This window comes from Dipodomys ordii, unplaced genomic scaffold, assembly GCF_000151885.1.
Source record: "Dipodomys ordii isolate 6190 unplaced genomic scaffold, Dord_2.0 Scaffold4, whole genome shotgun sequence".
Classification (NCBI taxonomy): Eukaryota; Metazoa; Chordata; class Mammalia; order Rodentia; family Heteromyidae; genus Dipodomys; species Dipodomys ordii.
In genome coordinates, this window is record NW_012267220.1 from 31,408,129 (window position 1) to 31,423,861 (window position 15,733).

General features: G+C 37.8%; 1 protein-coding gene across 1 annotated transcript in view; it reads left to right on the forward strand.

Annotated features, from left to right (window-relative positions):
* Kcnu1 (potassium channel, subfamily U, member 1) overlaps positions 1-15,733 on the forward strand; it is a 171,084-nt gene that overhangs the window by 67,932 nt on the left and 87,419 nt on the right. Inside the window, exons 15-16 of the mRNA XM_013024211.1 lie at positions 2,315-2,404; positions 2,531-2,622. Of these exons, the coding sequence (XP_012879665.1) occupies positions 2,315-2,404; positions 2,531-2,622 (182 nt within the window). The remainder of the gene's footprint in view (positions 1-2,314; positions 2,405-2,530; positions 2,623-15,733) is intronic.

Genomic DNA, 15,733 nt, shown 5'->3' on the forward strand with positions numbered 1-15,733 from the left:
AATACAATAAAATAAAATGCAACACAACTATTTGTGATTAAAAAAATGTTTTCGTAGCTGTACACCAGTGGCACACACCTGTAATCCTAGCTGCTCAAAAGGCTGAGATCTGAGTACTGAAGTTTGTAGCGAGGCCAGTCAGGGAAGTCCATGAGACTTTTATCTCCAACTAACCACCAGAAAACCAGAAGTGCAAATGTATCAACTCAAGTTTTAGAGAGCTAGCCTTGAACGAAATGCTAAGGGACAAAGCCCAGGCCCTGAATTTAAGCCCCAGGATGATTACACACACAAAATGTTTCTAAAACTATTAGCTAACCTGAGATGGTAAAACACAAAATCTTGCAAAATATGAATTTAACTGGGCTATTAAACAAGAGGGAAAATCACCAGACCCTTAGCATTTCTGTGAAACCTTAAGTGGAGTAGTCATCTCACAATACAACAAAAAAAGAAAGAAAGAAAATGATTCAGGACAAAACAATGTATGTGGATATAGATGGAGAAAAGAGGGGGTGCTAATCAGCTGTATTGATGTGGAAGTAAAAGATACTGGAAATTAAGGAAAGATAGCAACTACTAAATGTGTTTTGTATATTGGTATTCTATCTCGTATCATGTCTTTAGTCCAAGTTTTTAATTCTCATTTTTATGGTTTTGTGTTTTTTTTGCCAGGCTGGCTTTGACCACAGTCCTTCAAATCTTGGCCTCCTGCATAGCTAGAATTACAGATGGGACCTAATTAGCACTTAGCTAGCAGACTAAAATTTGATCTTAACTATGGTTTGTAGCCCTGTGTACTTCGTGTGTAGAATGAGGAAGACAATGTTTATTTACCCTAAAACCTCAACCAGATCCCAAATTGCCATTTCCAGGAATCCTGGAATTAGACGAAAAGATTCAAATTTTTAAAAATTCAATAATTTTGAGCTGGGTGCGGGTGGCTCATGGCCATAATTATAACTACTCAGAAGTCTGAGTTCAATCCAGGTGCCAGTGGCTCACACCTACTCAAGAGGCTGAGTATCTGGTTTCTGAGGATCATGGTTTCAAAGCAGCCTGGGCAGGAAAGTCCATGAGACTCTTATTTCCAATAAGCCACCAGAAAACTGGAAGTGGAACTGTGGCTCAAGTGGTAGAGTGCTAGCCTTGAGCTGAAGAGCTGAGGGGCAATGCCCAGGCCCAGAGTTCAAGCCCCATAACCAAAGAAGATGGTGGTGGGGGGGGTGGTGGAGGAGGAGGAGGAGGAGGAGAAGGGGGAGGGGAAGGGAGACGGAGGAGGAAGAAGCTGAGTTCTAAGGATTGCATTCAAAGCCAGCAGGAAAGTCCTTGAGAATCATGTCTCCAATTAACCAGCAAAAAGCTGGAAGTGGAGTTGTGTCTCAAGTGTTAGCATTCAAGCCTTGAGCAAGAAAGCTCAGGGACAGTTCCCAAGCCCTGGCTTCAAGCCCCAGGGCCAGTATGCACACGCACGTGCAAACACACACACATACACATACACACCCCACATAGCCAAGTACAAAGAATGCACAGCTATTAAAAGTTCCAAATATAAATTAAAGGAATGTGGACAGACTTAATGGTTTAGGCTTGTAATCCTGGGTACTTGGGAAGCGAATATCCAGCAGATCACAATTCGAAGCCAACCTAAACAAAAAGTTAGTGATACCCCATATTAACCAACACACCAGGCATATGCAGCCACATACATCCCACCATTCCAAATACAAAAAGGCATAGGTAGGAAGATCAACTCAGTACCCAAGGCCAGCACTAGAAATAAAAATAAATAAAGCAATGAATGACTGGGACCATGTCTCAAGTGGTAAAACACCTCCCCAGCAAGCAGAAAGCCCTGAGTTCAAAATCATAGTACTGACAAAGGAAAGTTGAATCCATCTGGTGAATTAGATGTATTTGTTTTAAAGATGAGTGACCTAAGTAGAAATACTGGCAGCATGGTAAAATTGTTGCTTTGTCCTCATGTTGTGTTGACCATTGCTAGATTAAGCTGACCAGGCATCATGTGTCAGCACTGGTTGGTCCATCCTGCTTCCTGACTTAATCTGGAGCCATATTGCTTCCACCACTGTGAATCCATGCATCAGGCAGCTGGCTTTTCTTAGCACAACCAGCAGTGATCAAAGAATGGGTTAAGTAGAGTCAAGTCCCACTATGATTAGCAGTAAAAGGAAATTGGCTCTTATTCACTTGGTGACCTAAGAGAATCCATTGGTAATGACAGGATGAAAAGCCAAATAGGGCCACAGAAAGCAGAGGGAGAAATCACTGTCTTTTCCTTTTCCATTTCCAGTGGTCTGATACTAAATCCACCTGCACAAGTCAAGCTGCTGAAGAACACATTAGGGTTCTTTATTGCTGAATCTCTGAAAGAAGTCAAAAGGTAATTTTTTGTTTACTGCTTTACGGGGGCAGAAAGTACAAAAGCAAATGTTGGTTAATGGGAGGTAAGCAGAGTCAGCACCTTATCTCCTTGGTGAGTCACTGCTTATTTGCTTTCACTGTCCAGAGCCCTCTTTTACTGTTCTACCTGCCACCGTGATGTGTGCACCCCTGAGATGATTACCAAATGTGGCTGCAAAAGCAAGACCCGACAGCAAGGTAATCTGGTGGTATCTAGCTCAGCTTCTAAAGGCCTGGCCAAAGAGAGCAAAAGTTTCCATCATTTGAAAGACGAGATGCATTTTACTTGGCTAGCATGTGGCATGTATTTCTCCACTGAGGATCCAATTGCTAAGAGTTGCTCTTTTAGAGGAAAGAACCTTTCTTTATAAGGTATCTGCTTCAACTCCTTTAAAGGCCGAAAGAATACATTCCAAGAGGGGCTCCACAAATCTGTCCAAGGTCACATTGACAGCAGCAAGGTCACATTGATTGCAGCTTGGCCAAGCTGTTTCAGACATGTTGATTTTCAGCCTCATGCTTTTGCACAACTGTGTGTTACTTCTGCCCACTTCAACCTGAACTTTCAGCCAGCATGTGACTGCTTGGGTCAACAGGAAGATGACATCTTCTAGTCATTCATTTCCACTCGTTGAGGAGGGATTGTAACTTTTGCTATTTTCTCTAGCCATTGAACCAAATGGCTTCACAACAAACCTTTCCACTAAAATGCAAGAAATGAAAAAATAATATAAAATATGTATGATAACATAGTCATTTTTATTATCTGTGATTTGATTAACTCTAACTAGCTTTACAAAGAGTTGCCATTCAACAAAACAGATTATGAATACAGTGTGTCTTTCTTGATCGATGTTATCCCTTTCAACATTTTTACCCATCCTTCCCTTTCCCTCATCTCCTTAATTTTGTAGGAAGTGCATTGAATTTTTGACTGAATTCTATCACTTTCTTGTCTTCATTTGGCTACCTCCCTCTCCTTGACCCCATTTCACCCCTATCAAGTACCCATTTCCTTGTGTTAGGCTTTCTAAAGAATTTCACTGTTTCAATTCTCCTTTGAATCTACCATATTTCAATGAGTATATTTGTGTACGTTTGCTTACCCACCTGAAGTATTTACTTATATATTTGATCCTTTCTATCTTAAAAATTAGTTTCTTCCAGGTACATTCATATCTTTTGAGTAAAACTCCAGCGTTTCTAATTTAAGTATTCAATTCAAATGTTCAATTCAATTTGTATTTCCTAAATCAGGGCTATTCTCATTCCTTTGATCCCTGTTCTCCTTTGTCCCAGAATGATGCATAACTACGGAAGTAACAGCATCACAGATTGTCATTAGTGGACAGAAAGTCACACTGATTCCAGTGAAGGATGGTGATTGCCATTAACCTTTGTCATTCTCTGTGACTTCCTTGTAACAGCCTCCTCTCTGTAAATCCCTCCTCTCTGCCATAGCCTCAAGGCCATGAGATCTGCAAAGCACTCCTTTTCTGCACACCTACTTTTTATGCCCCTTCTGTTACTCTGGCCTCTCTATTGGTTGGAATTTTTCAGCTTCCCATATGTGTGCATGTTGTCCACCTGCTTGCACACATGTACCCTATCTCAGGTTCTGTAATCAGTGTGTGTTGTTTCTGCATACTCCTGCAGGTACAGTGCACCAACAATCCAGAAACATTCCATTCCTTACACACCTCAGAATTCATGTATTTCCCTTGCCCAATCACTTCTCACAACCCGGAAGTGCTACCTGCGGTGCCCTTCCTTCTCAGGGTTCTAGGCCCTATCTTTTCCAAAACAATTTGTTGAGATAAACTTCAAATACTATAAAATACACACCATCTCAATTCAAAGTGTAAGATTCAGTAGGTCCTAACATCCAAAAAATGTTATTCTGTTATTACAGCAACCAATGTTGAGCTTTGTTAAAACTCAGATTAAAATGTAAATGTTGAAAATGAACGATGTAACTTGGATGTGAGTACAGGAGGGAGCAATTGGGAGAGGGTGAGGGAAAGGGAGGCGACATTGTTCAAAAGAAAATGTACTCATTACTTGACTTATGCAACTGTAACTCCTCTGTATATCACCTTTATAATAAGTTAATAATAATAATACCAAATGGGAAAAATCCCTCTGTATCCTACACTCTTGGAAATGACTAGTTTACTTTCTGATGCATTTGCCACCTGTATTCATTTAATTTAAAATAGAGAATCACACATTGACCTTTTGTATCTGACTCCTTTTATTGAATATGCTACAGCATATATCATTACCTCATTGCTTTTTTGTCTGAATAATATTCCATTGTGTGGATATGCTTCATATTGTTTACCTATTTATTTGTTAATGGATGTTTGGCTGTTTCTACTTTGGGAGTATTACACTTGTGGTATGAACTTTGTGCTCAAGTTCCTGCTTTTCAGGATGTATACAGCCTGAAGACAAATACTTTATGTTCTGCTTTTCTGAGGAACCATCTCTGTTTTCCACAACAACTACAAGGTTTGACATTTCCACATCAAGGTACATAGCTTTTAATTTCTTCACACTCTCAGCAACACTTTTTCATTTCCTTTTTGTGTTTTGTTTTTCAGTAATAGTCATCTTAATGGACATAGAATGATACTTGGTGTTGGGGTTTGAATTTCCTAATGGCTAACCATGTAGGCACTCTTCTATGAGGATGGCATTGGTCATTTACAGATCTTCATTGAAGAAATGTCTGTTTAGAGAACATTTGGGTTTGGTTTTTTTCTTCCTATTTGTGAATGGTATAAGGTCTTCATAATTCTCAATACATGTCCTTTGTCAGATACCTAATTGGAAAATATTTTCCATTGTAAGTGGTTTTCATTTGCCTTTTCCCCCATACTTTGAAAGCACACTTAATTTTGATGAATTTTAAAGATGTAATTTTTCCTTTATCAGTGGTAACACCTTATCTAAGAAGATTTTAAGCAACGTAAGTTCATAAAGATTTATTCAGAAAAATCTCATATTTTTGGCTCCTTCATTTTAGATCTATAATAGATTTTGAGTAAATTTTTTGTGTAATGTAAAGGATTGTGACTTTATTCTTTTAATGTGACTAGCCATCTGCTTAAGAGACTTCTTACCCCATTGAACTAGTTAGGTGACTAGTAAAAAAAAAAGCTAATTAACTACAAATAGATGGGTATATTTCTGAGGTCACAAGTCTTATACCATTCATCTTCATGTTGCGCATTATACCAGTTATGTGCTTCCCTGATATAGTTTTCTGGTAACTTTTGGCATTGGGAAATAGAAGTTCTCCAGTTTTTATCCTTTTAAAGAATTATTTGGATTATGTTGGATTTTTGCCTTTACAGATGAATTTCAGGATGAGTTTTAGGATGCCATGTGTTTAAGGAAGCCCACGAGGATTATGGCTGTATTTATGTTGAATCTATGGGTCAGTTTTGGAAATGTGGATATTACCTGCATTGTCTTCTAATCTATAAACATATGATGTCTTTTCATCTATTTAGGTCTTCAATTTTTTTCAACAATGGTTTGTAGTTTTTAGATTATGAATTATTATTATAAAATTGACTACTAAGTATTTTAATTTTGTCAAAAATATAATTGCTTTCTTAGTTTTACTTTCAGATAAATACATTTACTTTTGTATCTTATATTCTGCAACCATGTTAAAATATTTATTATTCTTAATGTGTATTGGGGTGTGTTGGGGGGCAGGGTGCCAGTACTGGGGCTTGAACTTGGGGCCTGTTCACTGCCCCCTTGGCTTTCTCCATTAAAGGCTGATATTCTATCACTTAAATCACAGCTTTACTCCTGGCTCAGGAGTGGTTATTTCAAAATAAGAACTTCAGGGGCTGGGAAGGTGGCTCAGTGGTACAGTGCTTGCCTTGCATGGATGAGGCCCTTGGTTCAATTCCTCAGCACCACATAAGCAAAAAGAAAAAAAGCCAGAAGTGGCACTGTGGCTCAAGTGGTAGAGCACTAGCCTTGAGCTGAAGAGCTGAGGGACTGCACCCAGGCCCAGAGTTCAGGCCCCATGACCGGACCCCCCCACAAAAAAGAAGAACTTCACAGACTTTTTTCCCAGGGGATTTGTAACTCAATTTTCAAATCCCAGCCTTCTGTGTATCTAGGATTACAGGCATGAGCAACAGGCATCTGACTATTTCTAATATTTCTAAATATTTCTAATATTGCTAAAAATTTCCTTCCAATTGCCTTGGGTATGCATCTACTACAGTGCTGACTAGGAAGATAAGAACTCGCATTTTTACGGTACTCCTGACTATGTTATGTTACTACTTAGGGGGAAACATTCAGTTTTGTATGGTTAGGTAAGATGTTAGCTGTGGGTTTTTACAGATGCGTTTTACGTGGCTGAGAAACTTCCTCTTTGTTCCTAAAAGATTTTTACTATGTGACCCCCCATATTCTCTCATGAAAGTTTTGATATTGTCCTCTTTCTCATTTTCTTTTATCTCAATGAAGAGATAATCACATAGATTTTTGTCTTGTATTCTATTGATATAGTGCATTGTATTAATTGATTTTTCAGATGCTAAATCAAATTTCCATTCCTGAAATAAATCCCTCTTAGTCATAATGAGATCATTTTGATACATGGCTGAATTTGGTTTGAAAATGTTCTATTGAAGAAGTTTGTATCTAAATTCAATAAAAATGCTGATTATAGTCTCCTCTCCTTGAGATGTCTTTGTCTGCTTCTGCAATGAGGGTAAAATTGGCCCCAGAGAAGGAGCTGGAAAGCAATCCTTTCTCTTATTTTCTGGAAGAATTCATGAAAGATTAATGCTCATTCTTCTCTAAGCATCTGGTAGAGTTTTACCTGAAAAGTTATCTCAACATTACTTTTTCAAATATTAGTGCAATCCTTTTTTTTATAACTTACTCAGTTTTCTAATTCTTTTTGAGACAGATGTTTTATCTAGGAACTTGAGACAGGTGTTTTATCTAGGAACTTGTTACTTTATGGTATCAAATCTGTCAACAAAATACTTTCTTCAGAAGTATGTCTGAGCAGGGCACCAGGGGCTCACAACTGTAATCCTAGCTACTTTGGAGGTCAAGATCTGAGGATCATGGTTCAAAGCCAGCCTGGTCAGGAAAGGCTGTAAAACTCTTAACTCCAATGAACCACCAGAAAATCAGAAGTGGTGCTGTGGTTCAAGTAGTAGAGCACTAGCCTTGAACTGAAGAGCTGAGGGATAGCGCTCAGGCCGAGATCCAGCCCCATGACTAACAAAAAGAAAAAGAAGAACAAGAACGAGGTGGAAGAATAGGAGAAGAAGGAGAAGGAGAAGAAGAAGAGGAGGAAGAAGAAGAAGTCTGACATTCCTATTTTGTTGTCACATTGGTCAGCTCTTACTTGTGATCAGCAATATGAACCTTTTCTGTGGCCATACTTGGTAAAATTGTAAACACCTGTTGCCTTCATTGATTTTTTTTTAATCTGTTTTCCTTTTCTTTTTAGTTCCAGGGTCAAACTCAGAGGCTTGCAAAGGCTCTACCACTTTATCAATGCTCTGGTCCTTTTTATTTTAGTACATGTTTCCCAGATGGGGTCTCATGCTAACTTTACAGATCAAACCATGATCTTCCTATCTCCACATCCTGAGAAGCTAGATTCTTTTGCTTCTTTTGTATGTTCTCCCCCCCGCCCCGGTATAACTTCTGTTTTCACTGGATTTGATGCCAGTGTTCTTCATCTTGTATATACATTTTTGTAATTTGGGCAGCGGAAGGGATATTGTGGAATGCTTAAATGGAGATGGAGGCTGACCCATTGCGTCAATGAGATGTACAGGACACTTTACAATGTCGGGGTAGGGGGTGGGGTGGGAGGAGTTGGGGAGGTGGGGAGGGAAGTGATGGTAGGGAAAAACAAAGGAGGAGGTAACAATGCTCACAACAAAATGTACTCATTACCCTACTCATGTAACTGTAACCCCTCTGTACAACATTTTTACAATAAATATATATTTATATTAAAAAAAGAAGTATCAGCATTCCCTGCTGGCCTAGTTCTCTATTCGATAATTGAATTATTTCAACTCAATTTTAAAAATTATTTCTTTCTTGCATTATTTTGTGTTTTCCTTTTCAGTATCTCTATATATGGTATCCAGCAACATAAATTTGTAATTATTGCTTTATGCAATAATCTTTTATATCAGAGAGAAAAAATAATGACAAAAACTATGTATGCTTGATAAGAAATGAGCTCATTACCTTGCTTGTGTAATTGTAACCACTCTGTACAATATTTTCACAATAAAAAACTTATTTTAAAAAAATAAATAAATAAATACAGTGTACCTTTTTCTCAAAAAAATCTATGTATGCTTCTCTACCTTTACTATGCAAATACACTTTATCAATGGTCTTTGTTTCCTAATGTGGATTAGAGTTGCTGCCTTGAGTTCTTTTCAACTCACAATAGTATTTATCGTACAAAGGCTCTGAGATTTTGTTAATTTTAGTGTCTTACTTTATTCTGCATTTTTGTATAAATACCATACATTAACTGATTGCACTGCAAGGGCTCCAGTCTACCCTGCTTTTTCGAAGTAGACTTTTTCTAGACAGAATTCTTTCTACATAATTATTTTTCATTCATCACAATGAGTATTCAATCCCACATCTTCCTAGTCTCTATTGATTTTGATAAGAAATCCACTTTCAACTTACCAAGGAGATTGTATGTGATGAGTCATAGTTTCTTTCTTGCTGCCCTGAAAACTCTCTCAACACCTTGATTATGAAATCTCCAGGTATGTGGATATTCTATTCTACTTCAAGGCTATTTTACCATGTTATGTAGATTAACTTATCTTAGTTATGTAGATCAGTGTTTTAAATCTAACTTGAGAATTTTCTAGCCCTTATTTCTTCTTCTGGAATTTGAATGTATAGTAGCACATTTTATCATGTTCTATATTTTGAGGTGTTTTTCTCCTATTTTTTTCTTTTGCATGCTAAAATCTGAATTTCTCTTGTAATGTTTTTTTCATTTCAGTTAGTCTACCTTTAATTCCAGTATATCCATCTTGTACTTTTATTATTCTTACCTATTTATTGATATTTTGTGAGAGATTGGACTCATTTTTGAAGTTCTTTATATATAGCTTCCTTTAAATCTTTCAGTATATTTAACAAAGCTGAGTCTGATTAGTAAGTGCAATTCTGAGGTTTCTTAGGGAAGATTTTTTTTCTAACTTTTCCTCCTCATACCTTTTGGCTTTATTTTTTGGTAAATTTTATTGTAAAGATGATGTACTGAGGGGTTACAGTTGCATGAGTCAGATAATGAATATATTTCATTTTGAACAGTGTCATTCTTTCCCTTATTCTCTCCCAGTTTTTCCCTCCCAGCTTTCCTCCCCCCAGAGTTGTTGCAGTGGGGTTCACTGCTGAATTGGTTCATCCTTTGTCCCACTGTTTCTGTGCTTCCCCTTCTCCTCCTCAAATCAGATCAACTTATATACAAGACGAAGGATAGAGAAATCACAGTGACAGAAGGGAATAAGAAAAAAGGAAAGAAGTGGAAACAGTGTAAGAAGAAACCTCTTGCCCCCATTGGTTGGAGTTCATTTTGACAAGCATCATTTCATCTGATCATATGCACATAGCTATTGAGCTCTTGTAATTCTCTCCTAAGAATATCCTCCATTGTTCTCACTGTGTGAATCTTTGACTATTGTATAATTAATCATGTCCAGGTATAATGATCTGTTTTTACTATCCATTGGGTTTATTTGTAGGTTTATAGGGACATTAAACTTATTACCAATGAGGGAAATCATGTGGGCTGTGTTTCTTTGGTTCTGGCTTACTTAATTTTTTCCAAGTCTTTCCATTTCCTTATGAAGGGGCAGTCTTATGCTTTCTGAGGAAAGCCTAGCATTCTAGTGTGTGTGTGTGTGTATGTGTGTGTGTGTGTAATACATTTCCTTAATCCATTTGTCGACTGAGGGACATCTGGGTTGATTCCATATTTTGGCTATGGTAAATAATGCTGCAATGAACGTGGTCCTGCTGGTGGCTTTAGTGTAGCCTGGTTTGTGATCAATTGGATAGATGCCCAGAACTGCTATTGCTGGATCATCAGGAAGCTCTATGTGTAGTCTTTTGAGGAACTGCCATACAGCTTTCCAGAGTGGTTGAACAAGTTTATATTCCCACCAACTCTTTAATAGCATTCCCTTTTGGCCCGATCCCTGCCAGCATCTGTTATTATTTGTTTTCTTGATAATGGACATTCTAACTATTGTTTTGATTTTTTTATGGCCAGAGATGTTAAATATCTCTTCATGTATCTGCTGGCCATTCTTATTTCTTCTTCACAGAAGTCTCCCTTTAGCCCACTTATTAATAGGTTTGTTGTTTCTTTGTGGATTTGTTTTGGGGAGGCTTAATTTTTTGAACTCTGAGTATATTTTAGGTAAAGACACTAGTCTAATACATAGCTAGTAAAGATCTCACATTCTGTGGGCTTTCTATTTTGTCTTGCTAGTAATGTTCTGTGGCATGCAGAAAATCTTGAGTTTGATGCAGTCCCATTTATCTAGTCTTTGACTGGTTGTGATTCCAAATCTTTATTTAGGAAGTTTCAACCTGTGCCAAGGAGCCCTAGTATTTTTCTTATCTCTTCTGGGCATGGGTTATTATGTTGAGGTCTTTGATCCATTTTGAGTTTCTGTATATGATCTATTTCTGTATGTGATTTTCTGTGGCCAGTTCTGCCAGCACCAATTTTTTTCAAATATTCATTAATATTTTTATTTATATATATATTTATTGTGAAAATACTGTACAGAAGGGTTACAATTACATGGGTAAGATAATGAGCACATTTCTTATCAAACATTGTAGCCTCCTGCTTTGTTTCCCCTTCCCATCCCTTCGTATTCTCTCCCGCCCCGTCCCCCCCCAACCAAAGTTGTAAAGTTCGTTTTCGACATAACGACTTGTACATCTCATTGTTGCAATGGGTCCTCCTGTATCCCTGTTTTAACAATTTGTTTTTTCCCTTTCCCTCCACATATACCAACATCATATATAGTGAAAGCAGGGGTTATACCATGGAGGAGGGACATACAAGGCAACAAAGACATAATCTTATAAATATGTTAGAAACAATCACATGAAAGATCTCTCTCTCTCTCTTTTTTTTTTGTCAGTCGTGGGGCTTGAGCTCTAGGCCTGGGAGCTGTCCCTGAACAATTCAGCTCAAGGCTCATGCTTTACCACTTGAGCCATAGCGCCCCTTCTAGTTTTCTGGTGTTTTTTTTTTTTATTGTGATTAAGTGATTACATAACTTCCCACATTTCACAGTATTGTGGAATAATGATGCTCATTTAAAGTCACAAGCTCATTCTAACTTTCCTGGAGCAAATTGTCTATCACGGTCTATAACATATAACGGTGTACACATATACACCATACATGTGATCAGTGGTTCGACGAGATGAGTGGAAGTTCTTTGTTTCTTAAGTCCTGTTAATTTTGTTGGATCACCTAACATTTTGGATTTAACATCCACTTATCAGGGAGACCATGTACCTTTTGTCTCTTTGCTCTTGGCTTACCTTCCTCAACATGATTTCTTCTAGCTCCATCCATATCCCTGCAAATGCCATTATTTTGTCATTTCTAACATTGTGTATAGATACCACAATTTTTGGCTCCATTCATCTGTGGTGGGGCATCTGGGTTGTTTCCATATCCTAGCTTTTGTGAACAGTGCTGCAATAAACATGGAGGTGCATGTGTCCTTGTATATTGGTTCCTGTTGTTCAGGGTAGATGCCTAGAAGTGGTATGACTGGGTCATAAGGGAGGTCAATCTTTAGCTTTCTGAGGACCCTCCAGACTGCTTTCCAAAGTGGTTGTATAAGTGTACATTCCCACCAGCAGTGCAATAGGGTTCCTCTTTATCCACATCCCCTCCATCATTTGTCATTGGCTGACTTGTGCATGTGGGACATTCTGACTGGGATAAGGTGGTATCTCAGGGTTGTCTTTATTTGCATTTCCTTCACAACCAGGGATGGTGAACATTTCCTCATGTGTTTCTTTGCCATTTTTATTTCTTCATCTGAGAAGTCCCTCTTTAGTTCCCTTGCCCATTTAGTAATTGGTTTGTTAGGTTTGGGAGGGATTAGTTTCTTGAGTTCCTTGTATATACTAGATGTTAACCCCTTGTCTGATATATTGCTAGTAAATATTTTTTCCCAATTAGTTGGTTGTCTTTCTAGCTTGGTTGCAATAGATTTTCCTGTGCAGAAGCTTTTTATTTTAAGGTAGTCCCATTTGTCGAGTCTCTCTCCAATTTGTTGCCAGCATCAATTTTTGAAGAAGCTGTCTTTCTTCCATCCTGTGTTTTTGGTTCTGTTATCAAATGTTAGGTGGTTATAGGTCTGTGGGTTCATTTCTGGGTCTTATATTCCATTGGCTCTCAGGCCTATTTGTATGACAGGACTGAGATGTTCTTACAAATATGCCTTTATAATAGAGTTTGTAGTTTGGTATTGGTATTTCTTGAACACTGGCTTTCCTGCTAATGATTGTTGTTGTTTTTTTCTATTTGGGGTTTTCTATCATTCCATATGATTTTGGGGGGTTGCTTATTCTATTCATTAAAGAATTGTTGGAATATTGATGGGTATTGCATTGAATTTACAGATAGCTGTTGTTGCTACTGCCATTTTCACTATGTTAATCCTCCCAATCCAAGAGCATGGGAGGTTTTTCCATTTCCTTAAATCTGATTTAATTTCCTTTTATTAGGTTTTTAAAGTTTTCATCATAGAGGTCAGTCACATGTTTTGTTAATTCCTAGATATTTTACTTTTTTAAGCTATTACAAAAGGAGTTGCTTTCGTGATATCAGCCTCACTCTTCTCATTGTTGGCATACAGAAAAGCTACTGATTTTTGTGGGTTAATGTTATACCATGCTATTTTGCCAAACATTTGTATTAACTCAAATAACTTGGGAGAGGAATCTATGGAGTTCTTCAAATATAGGATTATGTCATCTGCAAAGAGGGAGAGTTTTACTTGTTCTTTCCCTATTTGAATCCCCTTTTATATTTATCTCCTGCCTTATTGCTCTTGCTAGGTATTCCAATACTATATTAAAGAAGAGTGGAGAGAGCAGACATCTTTGTCTTGTTTCCTGATCTAGATGATATGTTTTTGACTTTTCACCAATGAGTATAATGCTAGCTGTAGGTTTGTCATACAGAGCCTTTATTATATTGAGGAATGTTCTATGGATTTGTTATTTTCTCCAGAGCTCTTAAAGGGGTATTGGATATTGTCAAATGCTTTTGCTGAATTCATTGAAATGATCACGTGGTTCTTGTCATTGCTCCTGTTGATGTGAAACAATTTTGCATCCCTGAAATGAATCCCATTTTAACATAGTGTATAATTTTTTTGGTGAGTTGCTGAATTTGGTTGGCTAGAATTTTGAGACATTTTACATCAATGTTCATCAAAGTGATGGTTCTATAATTCTCTTTCTTTGAGGAGTCCCTGTCTGGTTTTGGGATGAGGGTTATGCTGGCTTCATAGAAGGGGTTTGACAGTGATCTTTCACTTTCAATTTCATTGAGGAAGTTGAGGAGTATTGGAGCAAATTCTTCTTTGAAGGCCTTATAAAATTCATCTGTGAATTCATCGGGTCTTGGGCTTTTCTTCAATGGTAGGTCTTTTATTGACATTTCTATTCTATTACTTGTTATGTATCTATTTAGTTCATTTAAATCTTATGGATTACTTTGAGTATATCTTATGTTTGCTAGGAATTCTTCATTTCTTCCAGATCCCACAATTTGTTAGCATAAAAATTTGCAAAGTAGGGGCTGGGAAGGTGGCTCAGTGGTAGAGCACTTGCCTTGCATGCCTGAGGCACTCGGTTTGATTCCTCAGCACCACATAAGCAAAAAGAAAAAAGCCAGAAGTAGCATTGTGGCTCAAGTGGTATAGCACTAGCCTTGAGCTGAAGAGCTGAGGGACAGCACCCAGGCCCAGAGTTCAGGCCCCACAACCGGCCCCCCCCAAAAAAAATTGCAAAGTATTCCCTTATAATGTTCTAGCTCTTGCTTGTTTCTGTTATGATGTTCCTATTCTCACTATTTTGTTGTTTTTTGTTTGTTTGTTTGTTTATTTGGGTATATTCTCTCTTTTTTGGCCAGGTTTTCTCTCTCACTTTTTTTCTTTGAGATTAGGAGATTACATAAATTTCATATATTTCACAGTATTGTCAAATAGTGATAGTTAGAGTCACAAACACATTTTAACTTTCACAAGGCAAATTGTCATTATCATGGTCTATACAGTTTGTGAATTCTATGAGCTTTGACAATACAAGTTATTTTTTCCATATCAGGTGATGTTTACATTTCTTTCCTTTTGTTTAGTGCAGGCTGTTTCCACTTATTCTTTTCCTCCTTCTGGCTTCCCTCTGTTGCGTGCATATATCTACCATATATATGGTCTAGAACATGGAGTCATTTAGCAATATATGACAAAATGAGTGGCTCTCCTTTGTTTCTTGAGTCCTGTTACTTTGCCATATCTTCTTGTATTTTGGCTTTAACATCCACATATCAGGGAGACCATGTGCCATTTGTCTCTCTGTTCTTGGCTTACTTCGCTCAAAATAATTTGCTCTAGTTCCATCCATTTCCCTGCAAATACCATTATTTTGTCCTTTCTAATGGCTGCATAATATTCCATTGTATATATTTGTATATATACAAATTTGTATACCACAATTTTTGGATCCACTCATCAGTAGTGAGGCATCTGGGTTATTTCCAAATCTTGGCTATTGGGAACAGTGCTGAAATAAACATGGAGGTGCATGTGTCTTTGTATACAGGTTCCTGATGCTCAGGGTAGATGCCTAGGAGTTGTATGGCTGGGTCATAGGAGAGGTCTATATTTAGTTTTCTGAGGTATCTCCAGACTGTTTGCCAAAGTGGTTGTATTAGTATACATTCCCACCAGCAATGCAGGAGGGTTCCTCTTTCTCTGCATCCCCTCCAGCATTTGTTGTTGGCTGACTTTAAGATGTGGGCCATTCTGACTGGGGTAAGGTGGTATCTCAGTGTTGTTTTTATTTTCATTTCCTTTACAGCCAGGGATGATGAACATTTCCTCATGTGTTTCTTTGACATCTTTTTCTGAGAAGTCTCTCTTTAGTTCCCTTGCCCACTTCATGATTGGTTAGTTAGATCTGTGAGGGATTAGTTTCCTGA